This window comes from Gobius niger, assembly GCF_951799975.1.
Source record: "Gobius niger genome assembly, contig: SCAFFOLD_64, whole genome shotgun sequence".
Classification (NCBI taxonomy): domain Eukaryota; kingdom Metazoa; phylum Chordata; class Actinopteri; order Gobiiformes; family Gobiidae; genus Gobius; species Gobius niger.
This window is the reverse complement of record NW_027639166.1, coordinates 110,001-136,450: the sequence shown is the minus strand read 5'-3', so window position 1 is coordinate 136,450 and position 26,450 is coordinate 110,001. Positions and strand designations below refer to the sequence as shown.

Genomic DNA, 26,450 nt, shown 5'->3' with positions numbered 1-26,450 from the left:
GTTAGGACACTGGTTAGGACACTGGTTAGGGCACTGGTTAGGGCACTGGTTAGGACACTGGTTAGGGTTAGGGCACTGGTTAGGGCACTGGTTAGGGCACTGGTTAGGACACTGGTTAGGACACTGGTTAGGGTTAGGGCACTGGTTAGGGCACTGGTTAGGGTTAGGGCACTGGTTAGGACACTGGTTAGGGCACTGGTTGGGACACTGGTTAGGACACTGGTTAGGGTTAGGGCACTGGTTAAGGCACTGGTTAGGACACTGGTTAGGACACTGGTTAGGACACTGGTTAGGGTTAGGACACTGGTTAGGACACTGGTTAGGACACTGGTTAGGACACTGGTTAGGGCACTGGTTAGGACACTGGTTAGGACACTGGTTAGAGCACTGGTTAGGGTTAGGGCACTGGTTAGGACACTGGTTAGGACACTGGTTAGGACACTGGTTAGGACACTGGTTAGGACACTGGTTAGGACACTGGTTAGGGTTAGGACACTGGTTAGGACACTGGTTAGGACACTGGTTAGGACACTGGTTAGGGCACTGGTTAGGACACTGGTTAGGACACTGGTTAGGACACTGGTTGGGGCACTGGTTAGGACACTGGTTAGGACACTGGTTAGGGCACTGGTTAGGACACTGGTTAGGGCACTGGTTAGGACACTGGTTAGGACACTGGTTAGGACACTGGTTAGAGCACTGGTTAGGACACTGGTTAGGGCACTGGTTAGGACACTGGTTAGGACACTGGTTAGGACACTGGTTAGGACACTGGTTAGGACACTGGTTAGGACACTGGTTAGGACACTGGTTAGGACACTGGTTAGGGCACTGGTTAGGACACTGGTTAGGACACTGGTTAGGACACTGGTTAGGACACTGGTTAGGGCACTGGTTAGGGCACTGGTTAGGGCACTGGTTAGGACACTGGTTAGGACACTGGTTAGGACACTGGTTAGGACACTGGTTAGGACACTGGTTAGGGCACTGGTTAGGACACTGGTTAGGACACTGGTTAGGACACTGGTTAGGACACTGGTTAGGACACTGGTTAGGGCACTGGTTAGGGCACTGGTTAGGACACTGGTTAGGGCACTGGTTAGGGCACTGGTTAGGACACTGGTTAGGACACTGGTTAGGGCACTGGTTAGGGCACTGGTTAGGGTTAGGGCACTGGTTAGGACACTGGTTAGGACACTGGTTAGGACACTGGTTAGGACACTGGTTAGGACACTGGTTAGAGCACTGGTTAGGGTTAGGGCACTGGTTAGGACACTGGTTAGGACACTGGTTAGGGCACTGGTTAGGGCACTGGTTAGGACACTGGTTAGGACACTGGTTAGGGCACTGGTTAGGACACTGGTTAGGACACTGGTTAGGGCACTGGTTAGGACACTGGTTAGGACACTGGTTAGGACACTGGTTAGGGCACTGGTTAGGGCACTGGTTAGGACACTGGTTAGGGCACTGGTTAGGACACTGGTTAGGACACTGGTTAGGGCACTGGTTAGGGCACTGGTTAGGGCACTGGTTAGGACACTGGTTGGGGCACTGGTTAGGACACTGGTTAGGGTTAGGGCACTGGTTAGGACACTGGTTAGAGCACTGGTTAGGGCACTGGTTAGGACACTGGTTAGGACACTGGTTGGGGCACTGGTTAGGACACTGGTTAGGGCACTGGTTAGGACACTGGTTAGGGCACTGGTTAGGGTTAGGGCACTGGTTAGGGCACTGGTTAGGACACTGGTTAGGGCACTGGTTAGGGTTAGGGCACTGGTTAGGGCACTGGTTAGGACACTGGTTAGGACACTGGTTAGGGCACTGGTTAGGACACTGGTTAGGACACTGGTTAGGACACTGGTTAGGACACTGGTTAGGACACTGGTTGGGACACTGGTTAGGACACTGGTTAGGGCACTGGTTAGGACACTGGTTAGGACACTGGTTAGGACACTGGTTAGGACACTGGTTAGGACACTGGTTAGGACACTGGTTGGGACACTGGTTAGGACACTGGTTAGGACACTGGTTAGGGCACTGGTTAGGGCACTGGTTAGGACACTGGTTAGGACACTGGTTAGGACACTGGTTAGGACACTGGTTAGGACACTGGTTAGGACACTGGTTAGGACACTGGTTAGGACACTGGTTGGGACACTGGTTAGGACACTGGTTAGGACACTGGTTAGGACACTGGTTAGGACACTGGTTAGGACACTGGTTAGGGCACTGGTTAGGACACTGGTTAGGACACTGGTTAGGACACTGGTTGGGACACTGGTTAGGGCACTGGTTAGGAAACTGGTTAGGGCACTGGTTAGGACACTGGTTAGGGCACTGGTTAGGACACTGGTTAGAGCACTGGTTAGGGTTAGGGCACTGGTTAGGGCACTGGTTGGGGCACTGGTTAGGGCACTGGTTAGGACACTGGTTAGGACACTGGTTAGGGCACTGGTTAGGGTTAGGGCACTGGTTAGGGCACTGGTTAGGGCACTGGTTAGGGCACTGGTTAGGGCACTGGTTAGGGTTAGGGCACTGGTTAGGGCACTGGTTAGGGTTAGGGCACTGGTTAGGACACTGGTTAGGGCACTGGTTAGGACACTGGTTAGGGCACTGGTTAGGACACTGGTTAGGACACTGGTTAGGACACTGGTTAGGGCACTGGTTAGGACACTGGTTAGGACACTGGTTAGGACACTGGTTAGGGCACTGGTTAGGACACTGGTTAGGACACTGGTTAGAGCACTGGTTAGGACACTGGTTAGAGCACTGGTTAGGACACTGGTTAGGACACTGGTTAGAGCACTGGTTAGGACACTGGTTAGGACACTGGTTAGAGCACTGGTTAGGGTTAGGGCACTGGTTAGGACACTGGTTAGAGCACTGGTTAGGGTTAGGGCACTGGTTAGGGCACTGGTTAGGACACTGGTTAGGACACTGGTTAGGACACTGGTTAGGACACTGGTTAGGACACTGGTTAGAGCACTGGTTAGGACACTGGTTAGAGCACTGGTTAGGACACTGGTTAGGACACTGGTTAGAGCACTGGTTAGGGTTAGGGCACTGGTTAGGACACTGGTTAGAGCACTGGTTAGGGTTAGGGCACTGGTTAGGGCACTGGTTAGGACACTGGTTAGGACACTGGTTAGGACACTGGTTAGGACACTGGTTAGGACACTGGTTAGGGTTAGGGCACTGGTTAGGACACTGGTTAGGGCACTGGTTAGGGCACTGGTTAGGGCACTGGTTAGGACACTGGTTAGGACACTGGTTAGGGCACTGGTTAGGGTTAGGGCACTGGTTAGGGCACTGGTTAGGACACTGGTTAGGGTTAGGGCACTGGTTAGGGCACTGGTTAGGACACTGGTTAGGACACTGGTTAGGACACTGGTTGGGACACTGGTTAGGACACTGGTTAGGACACTGGTTAGGACACTGGTTGGGACACTGGTTAGGACACTGGTTAGGACACTGGTTAGGGCACTGGTTAGGGCACTGGTTAGGACACTGGTTAGGACACTGGTTAGGACACTGGTTGGGACACTGGTTAGGGCACTGGTTAGGGCACTGGTTAGGACACTGGTTAGGGCACTGGTTAGGACACTGGTTAGGGTTAGGGCACTGGTTAGGACACTGGTTAGGACACTGGTTAGGACACTGGTTAGGACACTGGTTAGGACACTGGTTAGGACACTGGTTAGGACACTGGTTAGGACACTGGTTAGGACACTGGTTGGGACACTGGTTAGGACACTGGTTAGGACACTGGTTAGGACACTGGTTGGGACACTGGTTAGGACACTGGTTAGGACACTGGTTAGGGCACTGGTTAGGGCACTGGTTAGGACACTGGTTAGGACACTGGTTAGGACACTGGTTGGGACACTGGTTAGGACACTGGTTAGGACACTGGTTAGGACACTGGTTAGGACACTGGTTGGGACACTGGTTGGGACACTGGTTAGGGCACTGGTTAGGACACTGGTTAGGACACTGGTTAGGACACTGGTTAGGACACTGGTTAGGGTTAGGGCACTGGTTAGGGCACTGGTTAGGACACTGGTTAGGACACTGGTTAGGACACTGGTTAGGACACTGGTTGGGACACTGGTTAGGACACTGGTTAGGACACTGGTTAGGACACTGGTTGGGACACTGGTTAGGACACTGGTTAGGACACTGGTTAGGACACTGGTTGGGACACTGGTTAGGGCACTGGTTAGGACACTGGTTAGGGCACTGGTTAGGACACTGGTTAGGGCACTGGTTAGGGCACTGGTTAGGGCACTGGTTAGGACACTGGTTAGGGCACTGGTTAGGGCACTGGTTAGGGCACTGGTTAGGACACTGGTTAGGACACTGGTTAGGGCACTGGTTAGGACACTGGTTAGGACACTGGTTAGGACACTGGTTAGGACACTGGTTAGGGCACTGGTTAGGACACTGGTTAGGGTTAGGGCACTGGTTAGGGCACTGGTTAGGGCACTGGTTAGGACACTGGTTAGGACACTGGTTAGGGCACTGGTTAGGACACTGGTTAGGGCACTGGTTAGGACACTGGTTAGGGCACTGGTTAGGGCACTGGTTAGGACACTGGTTAGGACACTGGTTAGGGCACTGGTTAGGACACTGGTTAGGACACTGGTTAGGACACTGGTTAGGACACTGGTTAGGGCACTGGTTAGGACACTGGTTAGGGTTAGGGCACTGGTTAGGACACTGGTTAGGACACTGGTTAGGGCACTGGTTAGGACACTGGTTAGGACACTGGTTAGGGCACTGGTTAGGACACTGGTTAGGGCACTGGTTAGGACACTGGTTAGGGCACTGGTTAGGGCACTGGTTAGGACACTGGTTAGGACACTGGTTAGGGCACTGGTTAGGACACTGGTTAGGACACTGGTTAGGGCACTGGTTAGGACACTGGTTAGGGCACTGGTTAGGACACTGGTTAGGGCACTGGTTAGGGCACTGGTTAGGGCACTGGTTAGGGCACTGGTTAGGGCACTGGTTAGGACACTGGTTAGGGCACTGGTTAGGGCACTGGTTAGGGCACTGGTTAGGACACTGGTTAGGGCACTGGTTAGGACACTGGTTAGGGTTAGGACACTGGTTAGGGCACTGGTTAGGGCACTGGTTAGGACACTGGTTAGGACACTGGTTAGGACACTGGTTAGGGCACTGGTTAGGACACTGGTTGGGGCACTGGTTAGGGCACTGGTTAGGGCACTGGTTAGGACACTGGTTAGGGCACTGGTTAGGGCACTGGTTAGGACACTGGTTAGGACACTGGTTAGGACACTGGTTAGGGCACTGGTTAGGACACTGGTTGGGGCACTGGTTAGGGCACTGGTTAGGGCACTGGTTAGGACACTGGTTAGGACACTGGTTAGGACACTGGTTAGGACACTGGTTAGGGCACTGGTTAGGACACTGGTTGGGGCACTGGTTGGGGCACTGGTTAGGGCACTGGTTAGGGCACTGGTTAGGACACTGGTTAGGGTTAGGACACTGGTTAGGGTTAGGGCGTTACCTGAGCATGAGCTGAGCAGCGCCTGCACCAGCTGAGCCACCGTGACCAGGTGCAGCAGGTGCAGGTGGGCGGAGTCTATAGAAGAGTGTCCTGATTGGTCCAGAGCCTGAACCGCACTGAAGGACAAGACACTGTAAACCTGTCAAAATAAAACCACCGTCAGAATAAAAGCCGAGTAAACAGGGACCTGCAGTGACACACACTCACCAGCAGGTGGAACATGTCGATGTCGAGGAAACACGGCGCATCCGGAGGCGGAGCTTCAGAAACCAGCGCTGACAAGACAGATATTCACACTTAATAACTGGGTTAGAACATGCAGTCACTGGTAAAGGGGCGTGGTCAGAGACAAAGGGGGCGTGGTCAGAGACAAAGGGGGCGTGGTCAGAGACAAAGGGGGCGTGGTCAGAGACAAAGGGGGCGTGGTCAGAGACAAAGGGGGCGTGGTCAGAGACAAAGGGGGCGTGGTCAGAGACAAGGGGGCGTGGTCAGAGACAAAGGGGGCGTGGTCAGAGACAAAGGGGGCGTGATCAGGGTTTTTCTTTTTTTTCTTTAGCCTTTATTTAAGCAGGTAAGTGACCTGAGTAGAGGCGGGTGAAGAGGCGGGGTTACCTGAGTAGGGGCGGGGTTACCTGAGTAGAGGCGGGTGAAGGGGCGGGGTTACCTGAGTAGAGGCGGGTGAAGGGGCGGGGTTACCTCAGTAGGGGCGGGGTTACCTGAGTAGAGGCGGGGTTACCTGAGTAGAGGCGGGTGAAGGGGCGGGGTTACCTGAGTAGAGGCGGGTGAAGGGGCGGGGTTACCTGAGTAGAGGCGGGTGAAGGGGCGGGGTTACCTGAGTAGAGGCGGGTGAAGGGGCGGGGTTACCTCAGTAGGGGCGGGGTTACCTGAGTAGAGGCGGGGTTACCTGAGTAGAGGCGGGTGAAGGGGCGGGGTTACCTGAGTAGAGGCGGGTGAAGGGGCGGGGTTACCTGAGTAGAGGCGGGTGAAGGGGCGGGGTTACCTGAGTAGAGGCGGGTGAAGGGGCGGGGTTACCTGAGTAGAGGCGGGTGAAGGGGCGGGGTTACCCGAGTAGAGGCGGGTGAAGGGGCGGGGTTACCTGAGTAGAGGCGGGTGAAGGGGCGGGGTTACCTGAGCAGAGGCGGGTGAAGGGGCGGGGTTACCTGAGTAGAGGCGGGTGAAGGGGCGGGGTTACCTGAGTAGAGGCGGGTGAAGGGGCGGGGTTACCTGAGTAGAGGCGGGGTTACCTGAGTAGAGGCGGGTGAAGGGGCGGGGTTACCTGAGTAGAGGCGGGTGAAGGGGCGGGGTTACCTGAGTAGGGGCGGGGTTACCTGAGTAGGGGCGGGTGAAGGGGCGGGGTTACCTGAGTAGAGGCGGGTGAAGGGGCGGGGTTACCTGAGTAGAGGCGGGTGAAGGGGCGGGGTTACCTGAGCAGAGGCGGGTGAAGGGGCGGGGTTACCTGAGTAGAGGCGGGTGAAGGGGCGGGGTTACCTGAGTAGAGGCGGGTGAAGGGGCGGGGTTACCTGAGTAGAGGCGGGTGAAGGGGCGGGGTTACCTCAGTAGGGGCGGGGTTACCTGAGTAGAGGCGGGTGAAGGGGCGGGGTTACCTGAGTAGAGGCGGGTGAAGGGGCGGGGTTACCCGAGTAGAGGCGGGTGAAGGGGCGGGGTTACCCGAGTAGAGGCGGGTGAAGGGGCGGGGTTACCCGAGTAGAGGCGGGTGAAGGGGCGGGGTTACCCGAGTAGAGGCGGGTGAAGGGGCGGAGTTACCCGAGTAGAGGCGGGTGAAGGGGCGGGGTTACCTGAGTAGAGGCGGGTGAAGGGGCGGGGTTACCTGAGTAGAGGCGGGTGAAGGGGCGGGGTTACCTGAGTAGGGGCGGGGTTACCTGAGTAGAGGCGGGTGAAGGGGCGGGGTTACCTCAGTAGGGGCGGGGTTACCTGAGTAGAGGCGGGTGAAGGGGCGGGGTTACCTGAGTAGAGGCGGGTGAAGGGGCGGGGTTACCTCAGAAGGGGCGGGGTTACCTGAGTAGAGGTGGGTGAAGGGGCGGGGTTACCTCAGAAGGGGCGGGGTTACCTGAGTAGAGGTGGGTGAAGGGGCGGGGTTACCTGAGTAGAGGCGGGTGAAGGGGCGGGGTTACCTCAGTAGGGGCGGGGTTACCTGAGTAGAGGCGGGTGAAGTGCTGCTGAACGGTGCAAAGCGGAGCCACAGTCCAGCAGTGAGAGCCGAACCTGCAGAGGGCGCTCAAACACTCTTCCTGTAACACACAGAGGTCAACAGGGGGCGCTGCTGTAGGTTCTGTATATAAAAACCTTCAGGAGGCTCTGACGCCGACCCTGACCTGTTTTAAATTCATCAGTTGAACTTTATTCAGGACTTGCAAACCATCAACAATGAAACAAAATGACGGAGAAGAAGAAGAAGAGCAGACATGTTCACAAAGCGCTTCACATTCACTCCATACTCGGTGGTCGTCCACTGCACCTTCTCTTCACCATCGACACATCGGACTTCACATACAACACGGACAGCTGTATCTCCAGAAGTTCTCCCACGACTCCGCCATCGTGGGCTGTGTGTCTAAGGGGAACGACCTGGAGAACCGGTCAGTCATCATAGACTTTGTGGACTGGTGTGAGCGCAACCACCTGTGCTTGAACATCAGTAAGACGAAGGAGATGGTGATGGACTTCACGAGGAAGCCACTACCGCACACACCGCTGAACATCCAGGGGGAGGACATGGAGGAGGTGGACAGTTTCAAGTACCTGGGTGTTCACCTCAACAATAAACTGGACTGGACAATAGACTGAGGTCCTTCTGAGGAGACTGAGGTCCCTCTGAGGAGACTGAGGTCCTTCTGAGGAGACTGAGCTCCTTCTGAGGAGACTGAGGTCCTTCTGAGGAGACTGAGGTCCTTCTGAGGAGACTGAGGTCCTTCTGAGGAGACTGAGGTCCTTCTGAGGAGACTGAGGTCCTTCTGAGGAGACTGAGGTCCTTCTGAGGAGACTGAGGTCCTTCAGAGGAGACTGAGGTCCTTCAGAGGAGACTGAGGTCCTTCTGAGGAGACTGAGGTCCTTCTGAGGAGACTGAGGTCGTTCGGAGTGAGCAGGCCTCTGCTCTCCACTACGCTGCCGTGTGCTGGGCCCCGGGCCGCACAGAGCGGGACAAGAACAGACTGAACAAGCTGGTCAGGAGGGCCAGCTCCGTCCTGGGCTGCCCCCTGGGGGACAGGAGGGTGTTAGCCAAGCTCACCTCCATCATGGACAACACCTCCCACCCACTGCACGGGACTGTAGAAGAGCTGAGCAGCTCTCTCAGTGGCAGACGGAGACACCCTCAGTGCAAGAAGGAGCAGGTCCTGCTGAGTGAAGTAACATGTGCAATAACCTCTCTATTTAAATCACTTTATCAACCACTGCACTGTGATGTAAACCTGCACTGCTATTTTTCTTTAGAGTCTGTTTACTTCATTATTTACTGTTTATACTGTATACGGTCCCTCTGACCACCACCATTCATCCACACACATCATTCAAACTAACTACAAACTAACCCTAACCCTATTTAAAGGGTATTTTCAAAAGGCAAGTCAGAGTGGCAACACCATTTTATATTTGTGAGGGACACGCTTACATCAGCCCCTGCAGACTCACCTGTCGACAGGGCAGACTCCCAAACAAAGGCTTGTCTTCGTCAAACAACAACCGCTCTGAGAAAGAGAGAAAGAAAGAAAGAATTTTTTTTAATCGTTTTTGTTAATGACATTTTAATAAATGTGTGCTGCGTGGAGGGACACTGTAACATGCCCCACACCGCACACGCCTCCCAGGTATGTGCTGCAGGAGGGACACTGTAACATGCCCCACACCGCACACGCCTCCCAGGTATGTGCTGCAGGAGGGACACTGTAACATGCCCCACGAGGAGGAGAGAGGGACACTGTAACATGCCCCACACCGCACACGCCTCCCCGCCTGCCCAGGTATGTGCTGCGTGCACCTCTCACACACAGCGCTCTCCTTTGGGTGCTGCTGCTGAATGCACTTCATAGAGGCACTGACCGGACATTACGTAAGGGATAATGTATAGAACGCTGGTCATTACGCTGGTCATTACCTTCAGGGCGAAACAAGACCCCTCCGCTTCGCGTCGGGGTCCGGTTCGCCCTGTCGGTACTTATTTTCCCGATAATGACCAGCGTTCTATACATTATCCCGCTTATTATTCGGCCATTTGCCAACTGAACACACACAACATAAACTTCGTACACTTTTATGAAGGCTCAAAGGTTTATTTAATGACATCCGCGACAAATAGTTCCCAAAAGTTTGCGCGTTGCTCGGCAACGTTTTGCTAGGCTAGAAGCAGCAAGGCTAGTAGCTAGCCTAGCTACTTAGCTGAAGGCGCAGTTTGAGAGGAGTAATGGTGGTGAATCTCTTGGTAAGTTGAAAGTCAGACTCACGCTAACTTCACGAGCAATTCCCCCAACTTCTCTGGCAGTGACGGGACAGATAGTGTCGCTACTACGTACGCGCGGAGTGATATGAAAGCACCAACTCCGTTGCCATTGGCAGCGGTCATTATTTTTTTCAGAGGTCCTTTATCAGAAAATAATGACCGGTAGAACGTTGGGAAATCCCATTCAAATCAACGGAGCTTCTACTTACGTTGTGAAGAGCCGTATAATAAAAATAAATAACTATTTACGCCTGGGCCGACAATTCAAGTTAATTGCTCGGGCTCGGGTCGGGGTTTCTGCCCACGGGCTCCGGTGTAAAGACCACCTAGGTCCCTACATGGGAGTCACCCAGCAGGGGTGAACCAAAACCCTCTATAACGTTGTTCAATGTGAAGAACCTGGTCACAGTAGGCATAGACTGTGTTTATTGTATTTGTGTCATTGTATTGTTGCAAGGCGGTGGTGTGTTTGCCACTTCGCCAGAGTTGCGTTGCCAGGAGCTAACCTTGTGTGGATGTATGCACGGTTTTTGGAACTAACCATCCAGGACGGAGGTGGATTTACGCTTCGTGGAGCTGCTGGGAGTGTCTTGTCCGACTTGGGGTGCACGGGAGGGCAGCCGCTCGGGTTGTGAGTAACTTGGCTGCCGATGGCCACATAGCCGGCTACCTGATGCTATAACCGCGTTTATTCTGTCCCGTAGAAACCAGGCCTGTGGTGGGTTTCAAGGCTTCCTGGTCTACGGACTTATTTGGACTATAAACTTTTATTTTCATGCGCCCTAGTGCGTTGTTTTGTGTTCAACAGGTTTTACGCTCGAGCGTTGGGGTGGGATGTGGCTGTACATATAAAATAGAGCCAAAGTGAAAGCATTTGTTTGTTGGTTGGTTATTCACCCCTGCTGGTACACAGATCCGCCCGTTACCTAATAGTGCGTAGTAGCAGTCACGCCTTGGAAGAGACAGGTGAATCGTTACAGAGGTAGGGTTGGGCTGGATTCTTTTTTCTCCCGTGGCCTGGAGGGAACTCACCCGTGGCCTGGAGGGGACTCACCCGTGGCCTGGAGGGGACTCACCTGTGGGTACAGAGGGGACTCACCTGTGGGTACAGAGGGGACTCACCCGTGGGTACAGAGGGGACTCACCCGTGGGTACAGAGGGGACTCACCCGTGGGTACAGAGGGGACTCACCCGTGGGTACAGAGGGGACTCACCCGTGGCCTGGAGGGGACTCACCCGTGGCCTGGAGGGGACTCACCTGTGGGTACAGAGGGGACTCACCTGTGGCCTGGAGGGGACTCACCCGTGGCCTGGAGGGGACTCACCTGTGGGTACAGAGGGGACTCACCTGTGGGTACAGAGGGGACTCACCTGTGGGTACAGAGGGGACTCACCCGTGGGTACAGAGGGGACTCACCTGTGGCCTGGAGGGGACTCACCTGTGGCCTGGAGGGGACTCACCCGTGGGTACAGAGGGGACTCACCTGTGGGTACAGAGGGGACTCACCTGTGGGTACAGAGGGGACTCACCTGTGGGTACAGAGGGGACTCACCTGTGGGTACAGAGGGGACTCACCTGTGGGTACAGAGGGGACTCACCTGTGGGTACAGAGGGGACTCACCCGTGGCCTGGAGGGGACTCACCTGTGGCCTGGAGGGGACTCACCCGTGGCCTGGAGGGGACTCACCTGTGGGTACAGAGGGGACTCACCTGTGGGTACAGAGGGGACTCACCCGTGGGTACAGAGGGGACTCACCCGTGGGTACAGAGGGGACTCACCCGTGGGTACAGAGGGGACTCACCCGTGGCCTGGAGGGGACTCACCCGTGGCCTGGAGGGGACTCACCTGTGGGTACAGAGGGGACTCACCTGTGGGTACAGAGGGGACTCACCCGTGGGTACAGAGGGGACTCACCCGTGGGTACAGAGGGGACTCACCCGTGGGTACAGAGGGGACTCACCCGTGGGTACAGAGGGGACTCACCCGTGGCCTGGTGGGGACTCACCCGTGGCCTGGAGGGGACTCACCTGTGGGTACAGAGGGGACTCACCTGTGGCCTGGAGGGGACTCACCCGTGGCCTGGAGGGGACTCACCTGTGGGTACAGAGGGGACTCACCTGTGGGTACAGAGGGGACTCACCTGTGGGTACAGAGGGGAATCACCTGTGGGTACAGAGGGGACTCACCTGTGGGTACAGAGGGGACTCACCCGTGGGTACAGAGGGGACTCACCTGTGGCCTGGAGGGGACTCACCTGTGGCCTGGAGGGGACTCACCCGTGGGTACAGAGGGGACTCACCTGTGGGTACAGAGGGGACTCACCTGTGGGTACAGAGGGGACTCACCTGTGGGTACAGAGGGGACTCACCTGTGGGTACAGAGGGGACTCACCTGTGGGTACAGAGGGGACTCACCTGTGGGTACAGAGGGGACTCACCCGTGGCCTGGAGGGGACTCACCTGTGGCCTGGAGGGGACTCACCCGTGGCCTGGAGGGGACTCACCTGTGGGTACAGAGGGGACTCACCTGTGGGTACAGAGGGGACTCACCCGTGGGTACAGAGGGGACTCACCCGTGGGTACAGAGGGGACTCACCCGTGGGTACAGAGGGGACTCACCCGTGGGTACAGAGGGGACTCACCCGTGGCCTGGAGGGGACTCACCCGTGGCCTGGAGGGGACTCACCTGTGGGTACAGAGGGGACTCACCTGTGGCCTGGAGGGGACTCACCCGTGGCCTGGAGGGGACTCACCTGTGGGTACAGAGGGGACTCACCTGTGGGTACAGAGGGGACTCACCTGTGGGTACAGAGGGGACTCACCTGTGGGTACAGAGGGGACTCACCCGTGGGTACAGAGGGGACTCACCTGTGGCCTGGAGGGGACTCACCTGTGGCCTGGAGGGGACTCACCCGTGGGTACAGAGGGGACTCACCTGTGGGTACAGAGGGGACTCACCTGTGGGTACAGAGGGGACTCACCTGTGGGTACAGAGGGGACTCACCTGTGGGTACAGAGGGGACTCACCCGTGGGTACAGAGGGGACTCACCCGTGGGTACAGAGGGGACTCACCTGTGGCCTGGAGGGGACTCACCTGTGGGTACAGAGGGGACTCACCTGTGGGTACAGAGGGGACTCACCTGTGGGTACAGAGGGGACTCACCTGTGGGTACAGAGGGGACTCACCTGTGGGTACAGAGGGGACTCACCCGTGGGTACAGAGGGGACTCACCCGTGGGTACAGAGGGGACTCACCTGTGGCCTGGAGGGGACTCACCTGTGGGTACAGAGGGGACTCACCTGTGGGTACAGAGGGGACTCACCTGTGGGTACAGAGGGGACTCACCTGTGGGTACAGAGGGGACTCACCCGTGGGTACAGAGGGGACTCACCTGTGGCCTGGAGGGGACTCACCTGTGGGTACAGAGGGGACTCACCTGTGGGTACAGAGGGGACTCACCTGTGGGTACAGAGGGGACTCACCCGTGGGTACAGAGGGGACTCACCCGTGGCCTGGAGGGTGAAGGCGGAGCTGGACCAGCTCAGAGCCGCGAGTCTTGGATCCTGTTCGTTGGGATTTGTCTTTAACCCGACTTTATACACGGCCAGACTGAAGGTGGTCATCATCTCAGACAGCCCAGAGGAGAGGGGGCTCCTGGGGGGCAGAATCATCCGTCTTAATGGAAACAATGAGCTCTTTCATATACTTTTGTGTCACACAGAATAAATCTTACTCTGGAACAAAGTCCAGCTTGAATCCTTCAGGTGCAGCAGGCCCCGCCCCCTCAGATACCATAGGCTCCTCCCCCCCAGCGCTCTGCTCTCGGCGCCGCAGTGCTTCCAGCTGCAAGTGGGTGGCGCTCATCCACGTCTCCAGGCTCTGCACCAAACTGCATGAGAAGAAGATTTATTTTTCAAGACACGACGACACAAGCTGGAACAATATAGGAAAACAACAACGTGGGTGAACTTTCTCACAGTGTCATGTCCTTGGGTCAAACACAGTTAGAACTTCATAAGGTTTATAAACTAGTTCAAAAGTCTTAAATACGTTCAATAATTGGAAATAACCCATGCTAAAATTTGTGTTAAAAAGCCATTATAAACTAAATAAGTCATCTCCAGTAAAGATCTTTTTTTGCTGCTGCAGAGTGAGTGCTCCTCTCGTGATGTTTTTTCTCGTAGCACGTTAGCTAGTTAGCCCGCACGGCAGAAAACAAGCCTGTAAGCTACTCATGAACGCGCTGTGTCGCTCCGTATGTAGCACGTTAGCTAGTTAGCCCGCACGGCAGAAAACAAGCCTGTGAGCTACTCATGACCGCGCTGTGTCGCTCCGTATGTTTGAGCCTGGGAAGATCTCCGTCTGTGTGAGTCTCTGTGTGAGAGACAGTCAAACAAAGACAACTTATTGTGTTTGTTTAAGTTATATTACTTTTTTATGTTTTGTTATTACAATGTCACATGGCTACTGTGCTATTGTAAATGCAATGCTGGTAATTGCCTCTTTTTTTCTGTTTAAAGGGGGGGTATTCTGTAAAATGGACTTTTTCCAGCTTTCCATCCTGTTATTCTGTCACTCCCTCATTAAAAACATGGCTGAAGTGTTGCCTTGGCACATTCACGTATTTCTGAGTAATCTGTAAAAACTCTGATGGCGGCCATTTTGGGTAATCTGTAAAAACTCTGATGGCGGCCATTTTGAGTAATCTGTAAAAACTCTGATGGCGGCCATTTTGGGTAATCTGTAAAAACTCTGATGGCGGCCATTTTAGGGATAGGTTTGCCTGAGTCCTCCTAGGAACGCCCCCACCTCCTGGAGACGCCTCCGAGCTTTGGTCACCAGCCGAGTAACCAACCACTGCTCCTCAGCAGAACCCCCTCCCCACTGATGCCACAGACAGCGTGTGGAGGGGGCGTGTCTAAAGGCTCAGAGGTTCTTAAAGAGACAGAGGCCTATTTCAAGACATTCACTACAGCCATTTTGAGAGAGACATTTTATACAAGGCAGTTATTCTAATTTACTGCATTTACAGACCAACAGAAGGTTTGTCATCATTGTAGTGAGATATAGACTGGTGCTATGGGGCTGACAAAAGCAGAACACCCCCTCTTTAAAGCAGAACACCCCCTCTTTAAAGCAGAACACCCCCTCTTTAAAGCAGAACACCCCCTCTTTAAAGCAGAACACGCCCTCTTTAAAGCAGAACACCCCCTCTTTAAAGCAGAACACCCCCTCTTTAAAGCAGAACACCCCCTCTTTAAAGCAGAACACCCCCTCTTTAAAGCAGAACACCCCCTCTTTAAAGCAGAACACCCCCTCTTTAAAGCAGAACACGCCCTCTTTAATACACTTACCGATTTATATCGACAATTACCAAACACTAAAGAAAAGAAAGCCTTGTCTGGAGTTTTTTGTTGATGGTTCGCTGGCTGTTTAGCAGCACACAACAGAGACACGTGTTGTGAGGACAGCACAGTGTGTCATTTTTACTAGCATGAGGCTACGTTAGCATAATATCACGCTAGGTTAGCATGGGACAAAGCTAGGCTACGATGCTACGAGGCTAGGTTAGCATGGGACAAAGCTAGGCTACTATATTACGAGGCTAGGTTAGCATGGGACAAAGCTAGGCTACTATGCTACGAGGCTAGGTTAGCATGGGATGAGGCTCTCCCCCATTCACACGTAAATTAATTGACCCCCAAATCTCAGGCGTGGTCCCCATTATACATGTTATTATGGTTCTCAGATTCTCCTCATGAAAGTCTCACAGTCGTGTCTGTTACAGCAGCGCGGTGATACTTTAGCGGGTGTTACCCGGCTGCCGGGGCGGTTACCCGGCTGCCGGGGCGGTTACCGGGGCGGTTACCCGGCCGCCGGGGCGGTTACCTGGCTGCCGGTGCGGTTACCGGGGCGGTTACCCGGCCGCCGGGGCGGTTACCTGGCTGCCGGGGCGGTTACCGGGGCGGTTACCTGGCTGCCGGGGCGGTTACCAGGCTGCCGGGGCGGTTACCTGGCTGCCGGGGCGGTTACCTGGCTGCCGGGGCGGTTACCTGGCTGCCGGGGCGGTTACCTGGCTGCCGGGGCGGTTACCTGGCTGCCGGGGCGGTTACCTGGCTGCCGGGGCGGTGCATGAGGCCGTTGCCGGGGGCAACAGTGGGATGACGGTGTTGCTGAGACATTCGCACAGGGGACACAGAAACTCTCCATTTTCAACGTCGAAACTCGTGTGACCTCGAAGTCTCTGCTGCCGACGCTGCTCCTTCTGCTGCACGGCCTCGAAGTACCTGCACACAAGTACTTTTACTACTACTATTACTGCTCCTTCTGCTGCACGGCCTCGAAGTACCTGCACAAAAGTACTTTTACTACTACTAATACTGCTCCTTCTGCTGCACGGCCTCGAAGTACCTGCACACAAGTACTTTTACTACTACTATTACTGCTCCTTCTGCTGCACGGCCTCGAAGTACCTGCACAAAAGTACTTTTACTACTACTAATACTGCTCCTTCTGCTGCACGGCCTCGAAGTACCTGCACACAAGTACTTTTACTACTACTATTACTGCTCCTTCTGCTGCACGGCCTCGAAGTACCTGCACACAAGTACTTTTACTACTACTAATACTGCTCCTTCTGCTGCACGGCCTCGAAGTACCTGCACACAAGTACTTTTACTACTACTATTACTGCTCCTTCTGCTGCACGGCCTCGAAGTACCTGCACACAAGTACTTTTACTACTACTATTACTGCTCCTTCTGCTGCACGGCCTCGAAGTACCTGCACACAAGTACTTTTACTACTACTAATACTGCTCCTTCTGCTGCACGGCCTCGAAGTACCTGCACACAAGTACTTTTACTACTACTATTACTGCTCCTTCTGCTGCACGGCCTCGAAGTACCTGCACACAAGTACTTTTACTACTACTAATACTGCTCCTTCTGCTGCACGGCCTCGAAGTACCTGCACAAAAGTACTTTTACTACTACTAATACTGCTCCTTCTGCTGCACGGCCTCGAAGTACCTGCACACAAGTACTTTTACTACTACGGCTTCTTTAAAAATATTGCATCTGCATCGTTGTTACTGAGGCGCAGTACCCACCTCTGCCAGCAGGTGGCGTGCATGATGTGTCCACAGCTGGCCGTGTGGATCCCCAACGGCAGGTCAGAGGTCATGAACAGGACGTCTGTCGGACACAAAGGCTAACATTAGGCTAACGTTAGGCTAATGCTAGGCTAACGCTAGGCTAACGCTAGGCTAACGTTAGGCTAACACTAGGCTAACGCTAGGCAAACGCTAGGCTAACGTTAGGCTAACACTAGGCTAACATTAGGCTAACGCTAGGCAAACGCTAGGCTAACGTTAGGCTAACGTTAGGCTAACGTTAGGCTAACACTAGGCGAACGCTAGGAAAACGCTAGGCTAACGTTAGGCTAACGCTAGGCTAACGCTAGGCTAACCTACAAAATTAAACTATTTAATTTACTAAACGAATTACGAGGTGTTTCTGCTCTCTGATTGGCCGGTGTGTGTTTACCTCTGCTCTCTGATTGGCCGCTGTGTGTTTACCTCTGCTCTCTGATTGGCCGCTGTGTGTTTACCTCTGCTCTCTGATTGGTCAGTGTGTTTACCTCTGCTCTCTGATTGGTCAGTGTGTTTACCTCTGCTCTCTGATTGGCCGGTGTGTTTACCTCTGCTCTCTCATTGGCCGGTGTGTGTTTACCTCTGCTCTCTGATTGGCCGGTGTGTGTTTACCTCTGCTCTCTGATTGGCCGGTGTGTGTTTACCTCTGCTCTCTGATTGGCCGGTGTGTGTTTACCTCTGCTCTCTGATTGGCCGGTGGAGGGTGATTGGCGCGTCTGGCAGAGGACGGTGGATCTCTGAACAAAGGCGGCGAGGACCATAGCCCCGCCCTCAGCGCGCACCTGAACCAATCACAGTCAGAAGAATAACTTTAACTTCCTGGTTTGAAACTAATGCCCACTCTGCCCACACTGCCAACACCGCCCACACCGCCCACACCGCCCACACAGCCCACACTGCCCACACCGCCCACACTGCCCACACCGCCCACACTGCCCACACTGCTCACACGGCCCACACGGCCCACACGGCCCACACTGCCCACTCCACTAACACCACCCACACCGCCCACACAGCCCACACTGCCCACACTGCCCACACTGCCCACACTGCCCACACTGCCCACACCGCCCACACTGCCCACACTGCTCACACGGCCCACACGGCCCACACCGCCCACACTGCCCACTCCACTAACACCACCCACACAGCCCACACCGCCCACACAGCCCACACTGCCCACACTGCCCACACAGCCCGCACCGCCCACACTGCCCACACCGCCCACACCGCCCACACTGCCCACACTGCTCACCTCCTGCTCCTCCTGACACAGGATACAGGTCACGTGACTGACAGGAGCCCCGCCCACTCGACCCGGGCCCACACACACACGTCGCCCAGGTGAGAGAGGGCACCTGAGGGGGCGGAGCATAGGCAGGTTAATGACATCATCAAACTGCTGCCGGACTGTATTACATGAGCAGCAATACATGAAACTGTAGCATTAGCGACTGTGGCTAACGTTAGCTTAGCGGTCATTCCTATAGCGTAGCTTAGCATTGCCTCTCCTATTCATTTAAATGTATTCGTTAGCAATGGGTATTAAGCAGTTTTTTTATTATTGTAAGACTTGAATCAAAAAGGAAATACAAATGACTCGAAGCACAAACATAAATAAATATTGTATATTATAAAACAGCCACTTCCAAAACCCGGGACATCGTCTTTACACTAGAACAGTGTTTCCAAATCAGGGGTCCGGGGACCTGAGGTGTTCAAGAGCCGAGCAGGGGCCACTTGGAACCATTTCACATTGGAAAACAGGGGGTTGGGTTTATTTTGAAAGCAGTATTGTCTTTTTACTTACAAACAGACCTTAGTGATTACTTTCAAAATAAACTGAGGTAAGGGATGCACGGACACAAAGATCCACGGGGTCCCCCAACTTATATACATGAATAAAAGGGACCGACCTCTGCAGTTCCCCTCCGTGGCTGGTGGAGGCGCCCTCCTGCTCCAGCTCCAGGCTCTGGTTAAACAGCTCCTTGTTTTCGTTGATAAAGTGTTTCTGCATCTCACTCATCTGAGCCATGACTTTCTCTCGACGCAAACGCGCCATTTCTGCTTTACGCTTCCGCTCCGCCTTGTCCCGGTCACGGCCCCTCTGCAGACAGGAAGTGGAGCGTCAGACAGGAAGTGGAGCGTCAGGCAGGAAGTGGAGCGTCAGACAGGAAGTGAACAGTCAGGCAGGAAGTGGAGCGTCAGGCAGGAAGTGGACAGTCAGGCAGGAAGTGGAGCGTCAGACAGGAAGTGGAAAGTCAGTCAGGAAGTGAAGAGTCAGGCAGGAAGTGGAGAGTTAGACAGGAAGTGAAGAGTTAGACAGGAAGTGGAGCGTCAAGCAGGAAGTGGAGCATCAGACAGGAAGTGGAGCGTCAGACAGGAAGTGAAGAGTCAGGCAGGAAGTGGAGCGTCAGGCAGGAAGTGGAGTCAGGCAGGAAGTGGAGCGTCAGGCAGGAAGTGGAGAGTCAGACAGGAAGTGAAGAGTCAGGCAGGAAGTGGAGAGTCAGGCAGGAAGTGGAGCGTCAGACAGGAAGTGAAGAGTCAGGCAGGAAGTGGACAGTCAGGCAGGAAGTGAAGAGTCAGACAGGAAGTGAAGAGTCAGGCAGGAAGTGGAGCGTCAGGCAGGAAGTGGAGAGTTAGACAGGAAGTGGAGCGTCAGACAGGAAGTGAAGAGTCAGGCAGGAAGTGGAGCGTCAGACAGGAAGTGGAGAGTCAGGCAGGAAGTGGACAGTCAGGCAGGAAGTGGAGCGTCAGACAGGAAGTGAAGAGTCAGGCAGGAAGTGGAGCGTCAGACAGGAAGTGAAGAGTTAGACAGGAAGTGGAGCGTCAGACAGGAAGTGAAGAGTCAGGCAGGAAGTGGAGCGTCAGACAGGAAGTGGAGCATCAGACAGGAAGTGGAGAGTCAGACAGGAAGTGGAGCGTCAGGCAGGAAGTGAACAGTCAGGCAGGAAGTGAAGAGTAAGACAGGAAGTGGAAAGTCAGTCAGGAAGTGAAGAGTCAGGCAGGAAGTGGAGCGTCAGGCAGGAAGTGGAGCGTCAGACAGGAAGTGAACAGTCAGGCAGGAAGTGAAGAGTCAGGCAGGAAGTGGAAAGTCAGGCAGGAAATGGAGAGTCAGACAGGAAGTGAAGAGTCAGGCAGGAAGTAAAGAGTCAGGCAGGAAGTGGAGAGTCAGGCAGGAAATGGAGAGTCAGGCAGAAAGTGAAGAGTCAGGCAGGAAGTGGAGCGTCAGACAGGAAGTGAAGAGTCAGGCAGGAAGTGAAGAGTCAGGCAGGAAGTGGAGCGTCAGACAGGAAGTGGACAGTCAGGCAGGAAGTGGAGCGTCAGACAGGAAGTGAAGAGTCAGGCAGGAAGTGGAGCGTCAGACAGGAAGTGAAGAGTCAGGCAGGAAGTGGAGCGTCAGGCAGGAAGTGAAGAGTCAGACAGGAAGTGAAGAGTCAGGCAGGAAGTGGAGCGTCAGACAGGAAGTGGACAGTCAGGCAGGAAGTGGAGCGTCAGGCAGGAAGTGGAGCGTCAGACAGGAAGTGAAGAGTCAGACAGGAAGTGAAGAGTCAGGCAGGAAGTGGAGCGTCAGGCAGGAAGTGAAGAGTCAGACAGGAAGTGAAGAGTCAGGCAGGAAGTGGAGCGTCAGACAGGAAGTGGACAGTCAGGCAGGAAGTGGAGCGTCAGGCAGGAAGTGGACAGTCAGGCAGGAAGTGGAGCGTCAGGCAGGAAGTGAAGAGTCAGGCAGGAAGTGGAGCGTCAGACAGGAAGTGAAGAGTCAGGCAGGAAGTGGAGCGTCAGGCAGGAAGTGAAGAGTCAGACAGGAAGTGAAGAGTCAGGCAGGAAGTGGAGAGTCAGGCAGAAAGTGAAGAGTCAGGCAGGAAGTGAAGAGTCAGGCAGGAAGTGAAGAGTCAGGCAGGAAGTGGAGAGTCAGGCAGGAAGTGAAGAGTCAGGCAGGAAGTGGAGCGTCAGACAGGAAGTGGAGCGTCAGGCAGGAAGTGGAGAGTCAGACAGGAAGTGAAGAGTCAGGCAGGAAGTGGAGCGTCAGGCAGGAAGTGGAGAGTCAGACAGGAAGTGGACAGTCAGGCAGGAAGTGGAGCGTCAGGCAGGAAGTGAAGAGTCAGGCAGGAAGTGGAGCTTCAGACAGGAAGTGAAGAGTCAGACAGGAAGTGAAGAGTCAGGCAGGAAGTGAAGAGTCAGGCAGGAAGTGAAGAGTCAGGCAGGAAGTGAAGAGTCAGACAGGAAGTGGAGCGTCAGACAGGAAGTGAAGAGTTAGACAGGAAGTGAAGAGTCAGGCAGGAAGTGAAGAGTCAGACAGGAAGTGAAGAGTCAGGCAGGAAGTGGAGAGTCAGGCAGGAAGTGAAGAGTCAGGCAGGAAGTGGAGCGTCAGACAGGAAGTGGAGCGTCAGGCAGGAAGTGGAGAGTCAGACAGGAAGTGAAGAGTCAGGCAGGAAGTGGAGCGTCAGGCAGGAAGTGGAGAGTCAGACAGGAAGTGGACAGTCAGGCAGGAAGTGGAGAGTCAGGCAGGAAGTGGAGAGTCAGGCAGGAAGTGAAGAGTCAGGCAGGAAGTGGAGCTTCAGACAGGAAGTGAAGAGTCAGACAGGAAGTGAAGAGTCAGGCAGGAAGTGAAGAGTCAGGCAGGAAGTGAAGAGTCAGGCAGGAAGTGAAGAGTCAGACAGGAAGTGGAGCGTCAGACAGGAAGTGAAGAGTTAGACAGGAAGTGAAGAGTCAGGCAGGAAGTGAAGAGTCAGACCGGAAGTGAAGAGTCAGGCAGGAAGTGAAGAGTCAGGCAGGAAGTGAAGAGTCAGACAGGAAGTGAAGAGTCAGGCAGGAAGTGAAGAGTCAGACAGGAAGTGAAGAGTCAGGCAGGAAGTGAAGAGTCAGGCAGGAAGTGGAGCGTCAGGCAGGAAGTGGAGCGTCAGGCAGGAAGTGAAGAGTCAGGCAGGAAGTGAAGAGTCAGGCAGGAAGTTGAGAGTCAGGCAGGAAGTGGAGCGTCAGACAGGAAGTGGAGCGTCAGGCAGGAAGTGAAGAGTAAGGCAGGAAGTGAAGAGTCAGGCAGGAAGTGGAGAGTCAGACAGGAAGTGGAGCGTCAGGCAGGAAGTGAAGAGTCAGGCAGGAAGTGAAGAGTCAGGCAGGAAGTGGAGCGTCAGGCAGGAAGTGGAGCGTCAGGCAGGAAGTGGAGAGTCAGGCAGGAAGTGGAGCGTCAGGCAGGAAGTGGAGAGTCACGCAGGAAGTGGAGAGTCAGGCAGGAAGTGAAGAGTCAGGCAGGAAGTGGAGCGTCAGGCAGGAAGTGAAGAGTCAGACAGGAAGTGGAGAGTCAGGCAGGAAGTGAAGAGTCACGCAGGAAGTGGAGAGTCAGACAGGAAGTGGAGAGTCAGGCAGGAAGTGGAGCGTCTGGCAGGAAGTGGAAAGTCAGGCAGAAAGTGAAGAGTCAGGCAGGAAGTGAAGAGTCAGGCAGGAAGTGAAGAGTCAGACAGGAAGTGAAGAGTCAGGCAGGAAGTGGACAGTCAGGCAGGAAGTGAAGAGTCAGACAGGAAGTGAAGAGTCAGGCAGGAAGTGAAGAGTCAGGCAGGAAGTGGAGCGTCAGGCAGGAAGTGGAGCGTCAGGCAGGAAGTGAAGAGTCAGGCAGGAAGTGAAGAGTCAGGCAGGAAGTGGAGCGTCAGGCAGGAAGTGGAGCGTCAGGCAGGAAGTGGAGAGTCAGGCAGGAAGTGGAGCGTCAGGCAGGAAGTGAAGAGTCACGCAGGAAGTGAAGAGTCAGACAGGAAGTGGAGAGTCAGGCAGGAAGTGGAGCGTCTGGCAGGAAGTGGAAAGTCAGGCAGGAAGTGGAGAGTCAGACAGGAAGTGGAGAGTCAGGCAGGAAGTGGAGCGTCTGGCAGGAAGTGGAAAGTCAGGCAGGAAGTGGAGAGTCAGGCAGGAAGTGAAGAGTCACACAGGAAGTGGAGCGTCAGGCAGGAAGTGGAGAGTCAGGCAGGAAGTGAAGAGTCAGGCAGGAAGTGAAGAGTCAGACAGGAAGTGAAGAGTCAGGCAGGAAGTGAAGAGTCAGACAGGAAGTGAAGAGTCAGGCAGGAAGTGAAGAGTCAGGCAGGAAGTGGAAAGTCAGTCAGGAAGTGGAGCATCAGACAGGAAGTGAAGAGTCAGGCAGGAAGTGAAGAGTCAGACAGGAAGTGAAGAGTCAGGCAGGAAGTGAAGAGTCAGGCAGGAAGTGAAGAGTCAGGCAGGAAGTGAAGAGTCAGACAGGAAGTGAAGAGTCAGGCAGGAAGTGAAGAGTCAGGCAGGAAGTGAAGAGTCAGGCAGGAAGTGAAGAGTCAGGCAGGAAGTGAAGAGTCAGGCAGGAAGTGAAGAGTCAGACAGGAAGTGAAGAGTCAGGCAGGAAGTGAAGAGTCAGACAGGAAGTGAAGAGTCAGGCAGGAAGTGAAGAGTCAGACAGGAAGTGAAGAGTCAGGCAGGAAGTGGAGCGTCAGACAGGAAGTGGAGCGTCAGGCAGGAAGTGAAGAGTCAGGCAGGAAGTGGAAAGTCAGGCAGGAAGTGAAGAGTCACACAGGAAGTGAAGAGTTAGACAGGAAGTGGAGCGTCAGACAGGAAGTGGAGAGTCAGGCAGGAAGTGAAGAGTCAGACAGGAAGTGAAGAGTTAGACAGGAAGTGGAGAGTCAGGCAGGAAGTGAAGAGCTAGACAGGAAGTGAAGAGTCAGGCAGGAAGTGGAGCGTCAGACAGGAAGTGGAGCGTCAGGCAGGAAGTGAAGAGTCAGGCAGGAAGTGGAAAGTCAGTCAGGAAGTGGAGCATCAGACAGGAAGTGAAGAGTCAGGCAGGAAGTGGAAAGTCAGGCAGGAAGTGAAGAGTCAGACAGGAAGTGGAGCTTCAGAGAGACTGCATTAACATTACAGATGAGCTTGTTAGTTACTCACATCGTCAGGGTCCGGGGCAGAGCTCACAGCAACAGAGGCACCGACTGAACGCTGCCTCAGAGACTTCACGTTCGACACCGACTGAAACGAGAGTGAAAGTAACGTTCGACACCGACTGAAACGAGAGTGAAAGTAACGCTCGACACCGACTGAAACGAGAATGAAAGTAACGTTCGACACCGACTGAAACGAGAGTGAAAGTAACGCTCGACACCGACAGAAACGAGAGTGAAAGTAACGTTCGACACCGACTGAAACGAGAGTGAAAGTAACGTTCGACACCGACTGAAACGAGAGTGAAAGTAACGTTCGACACCGACTGAAACGAGAGTGAAAGTAACGTTCGACACCGACTGAAACGAGAGTGAAAGTAACGTTCGACACCGACTGAAACGAGAGTGAAAGTAACGTTCGACACCGACTGAAACGAGAGTGAAAGTAACGTTCGACACCGACTGAAACGAGAGTGAAAGTAACGTTCGACACCGACTGAAACGAGAGTGAAAGTAACGTTCGACACCGACTGAAACGAGAGTGAAAGTAACGTTCGACACCGACTGAAACGAGAGTGAAAGTAACGTTCGACACCGACTGAAACAAGAGTGAAAGTAACGTTCGACACCGACTGAAACGAGAGTGAAAGTAACGTTCGACACCGACTGAAACGAGAGTGAAAGTAACGTTCGACACCGACTGAAACGAGAGTGAAAGTAACGCTCGACACCGACTGAAACGAGAATGAAAGTAACGTTCGACACCGACTGAAACGAGAGTGAAAGTAACGTTCGACACCGACTGAAACGAGAATGAAAGTAACGTTCGACACCGACTGAAACGAGAGTGAAAGTAACGTTCGACACCGACTGAAACGAGAGTGAAAGTAACGTTCGACACCGACTGAAACGAGAGTGAAAGTAACGTTCGACACCGACTGAAACGAGAGTGAAAGTAACGCTCGACACGACTGAAACGAGAGTGAAAGTAACGTTCGACACGACTGAAACGAGAATGAAAGTAACGTTCGACACCGACTGAAACGAGAGTGAAAGTAACGTTCGACACCGACTGAAACGAGAGTGAAAGTAACGTTCGACACCGACTGAAACGAGAGTGAAAGTAACGTTCGACACCGACTGAAACGAGAGTGAAAGTAACGCTCGACACCGACTGAAACGAGAGTGAAAGTAACGTTCGACACCGACTGAAACGAGAGTGAAAGTCACGTTCGACACCGACTGAAACGAGAGTGAAAGTAACGTTCGACACCGACTGAAACGAGAGTGAAAGTAACGTTCGACACCGACTGAAACGAGAGTGAAAGTAACGTTCGACACCGACTGAAACGAGAGTGAAAGTAACGTTCGACACCGACTGAAACGAGAGTGAAAGTAACGTTCGACACCGACTGAAACGAGAGTGAAAGTCACGTTCGACACCGACTGAAACGAGAGTGAAAGTAACGTTCGACACCGACTGAAACGAGAGTGAAAGTAACGTTCGACACCGACTGAAACGAGAGTGAAAGTAACGTTCGACACCGACTGAAACGAGAGTGAAAGTCACGTTCGACACCGACTGAAACGAGAGTGAAAGTAACGCTCGACACCGACTGAAACGAGAGTGAAAGTAACGCTCGACACCGACTGAAACAAGAGTGAAAGTAACGTTCGACACCGACTGAAACGAGAGTGAAAGTAACGTTCGACACCGACTGAAACGAGAGTGAAAGTAACGTTCGACACCGACTGAAACGAGAGTGAAAGTAACGTTCGACACCGACTGAAACGAGAGTGAAAGTAACGTTCGACACGACTGAAACGAGAGTGAAAGTAACGTTCGACACCGACTGAAACGAGAGTGAAAGTAACGTTCGACACCGACTGAAACGAGAGTGAAAGTAACGCTCGACACCGACTGAAACGAGAGTGAAAGTAACGCTCGACACCGACTGAAACAAGAGTGAAAGTAACGTTCGACACCGACTGAAACGAGAGTGAAAGTCACGTTCGACACGACTGAAACGAGAGTGAAAGTAACGTTCGACACCGACTGAAACGAGAGTGAAAGTAACGTTCGACACTGACTGAAACGAGAGTGAAAGTAACGTTCGACACTGACTGAAACGAGAGTGAAAGTAACGTTCGACACCGACTGAAACAAGAGTGAAAGTAACGTTCGACACGACTGAAACGAGAGTGAAAGTAACGTTCGACACCGACTGAAACGAGAGTGAAAGTAACGTTCGACACGACTGAAACAAGAGTGAAAGTAACGTTCGACACCGACTGAAACAAGAGTGAAAGTAACGTTCGACACCGACTGAAACGAGAGTGAAAGTAACGTTCGACACAGACTGAAACGAGAGTGAAAGTAACGTTCGACACCGACTGAAACAAGAGTGAAAGTAACGTTCGACACCGACT

At 53.8% G+C, this 26,450-nt stretch overlaps 1 protein-coding gene across 1 annotated transcript in view; it reads right to left on the bottom strand.

Moving 5' to 3' along the window:
* The window catches only part of ubr2 (ubiquitin protein ligase E3 component n-recognin 2), a 132,204-nt gene that overhangs the window by 13,645 nt on the left and 92,109 nt on the right, over positions 1-26,450 (bottom strand). Inside the window, exons 27-38 of the mRNA XM_079583267.1 lie at positions 24,028-24,108; positions 19,059-19,249; positions 18,398-18,500; positions 17,819-17,924; positions 17,101-17,185; positions 16,103-16,276; positions 13,723-13,878; positions 13,495-13,643; positions 9,182-9,237; positions 7,686-7,782; positions 5,741-5,808; positions 5,534-5,672 (exon numbers count right to left, since the gene is read on the bottom strand). Of these exons, the coding sequence (XP_079439393.1) occupies positions 5,534-5,672; positions 5,741-5,808; positions 7,686-7,782; positions 9,182-9,237; positions 13,495-13,643; positions 13,723-13,878; positions 16,103-16,276; positions 17,101-17,185; positions 17,819-17,924; positions 18,398-18,500; positions 19,059-19,249; positions 24,028-24,108 (1,405 nt within the window). The remainder of the gene's footprint in view (positions 1-5,533; positions 5,673-5,740; positions 5,809-7,685; positions 7,783-9,181; positions 9,238-13,494; positions 13,644-13,722; positions 13,879-16,102; positions 16,277-17,100; positions 17,186-17,818; positions 17,925-18,397; positions 18,501-19,058; positions 19,250-24,027; positions 24,109-26,450) is intronic.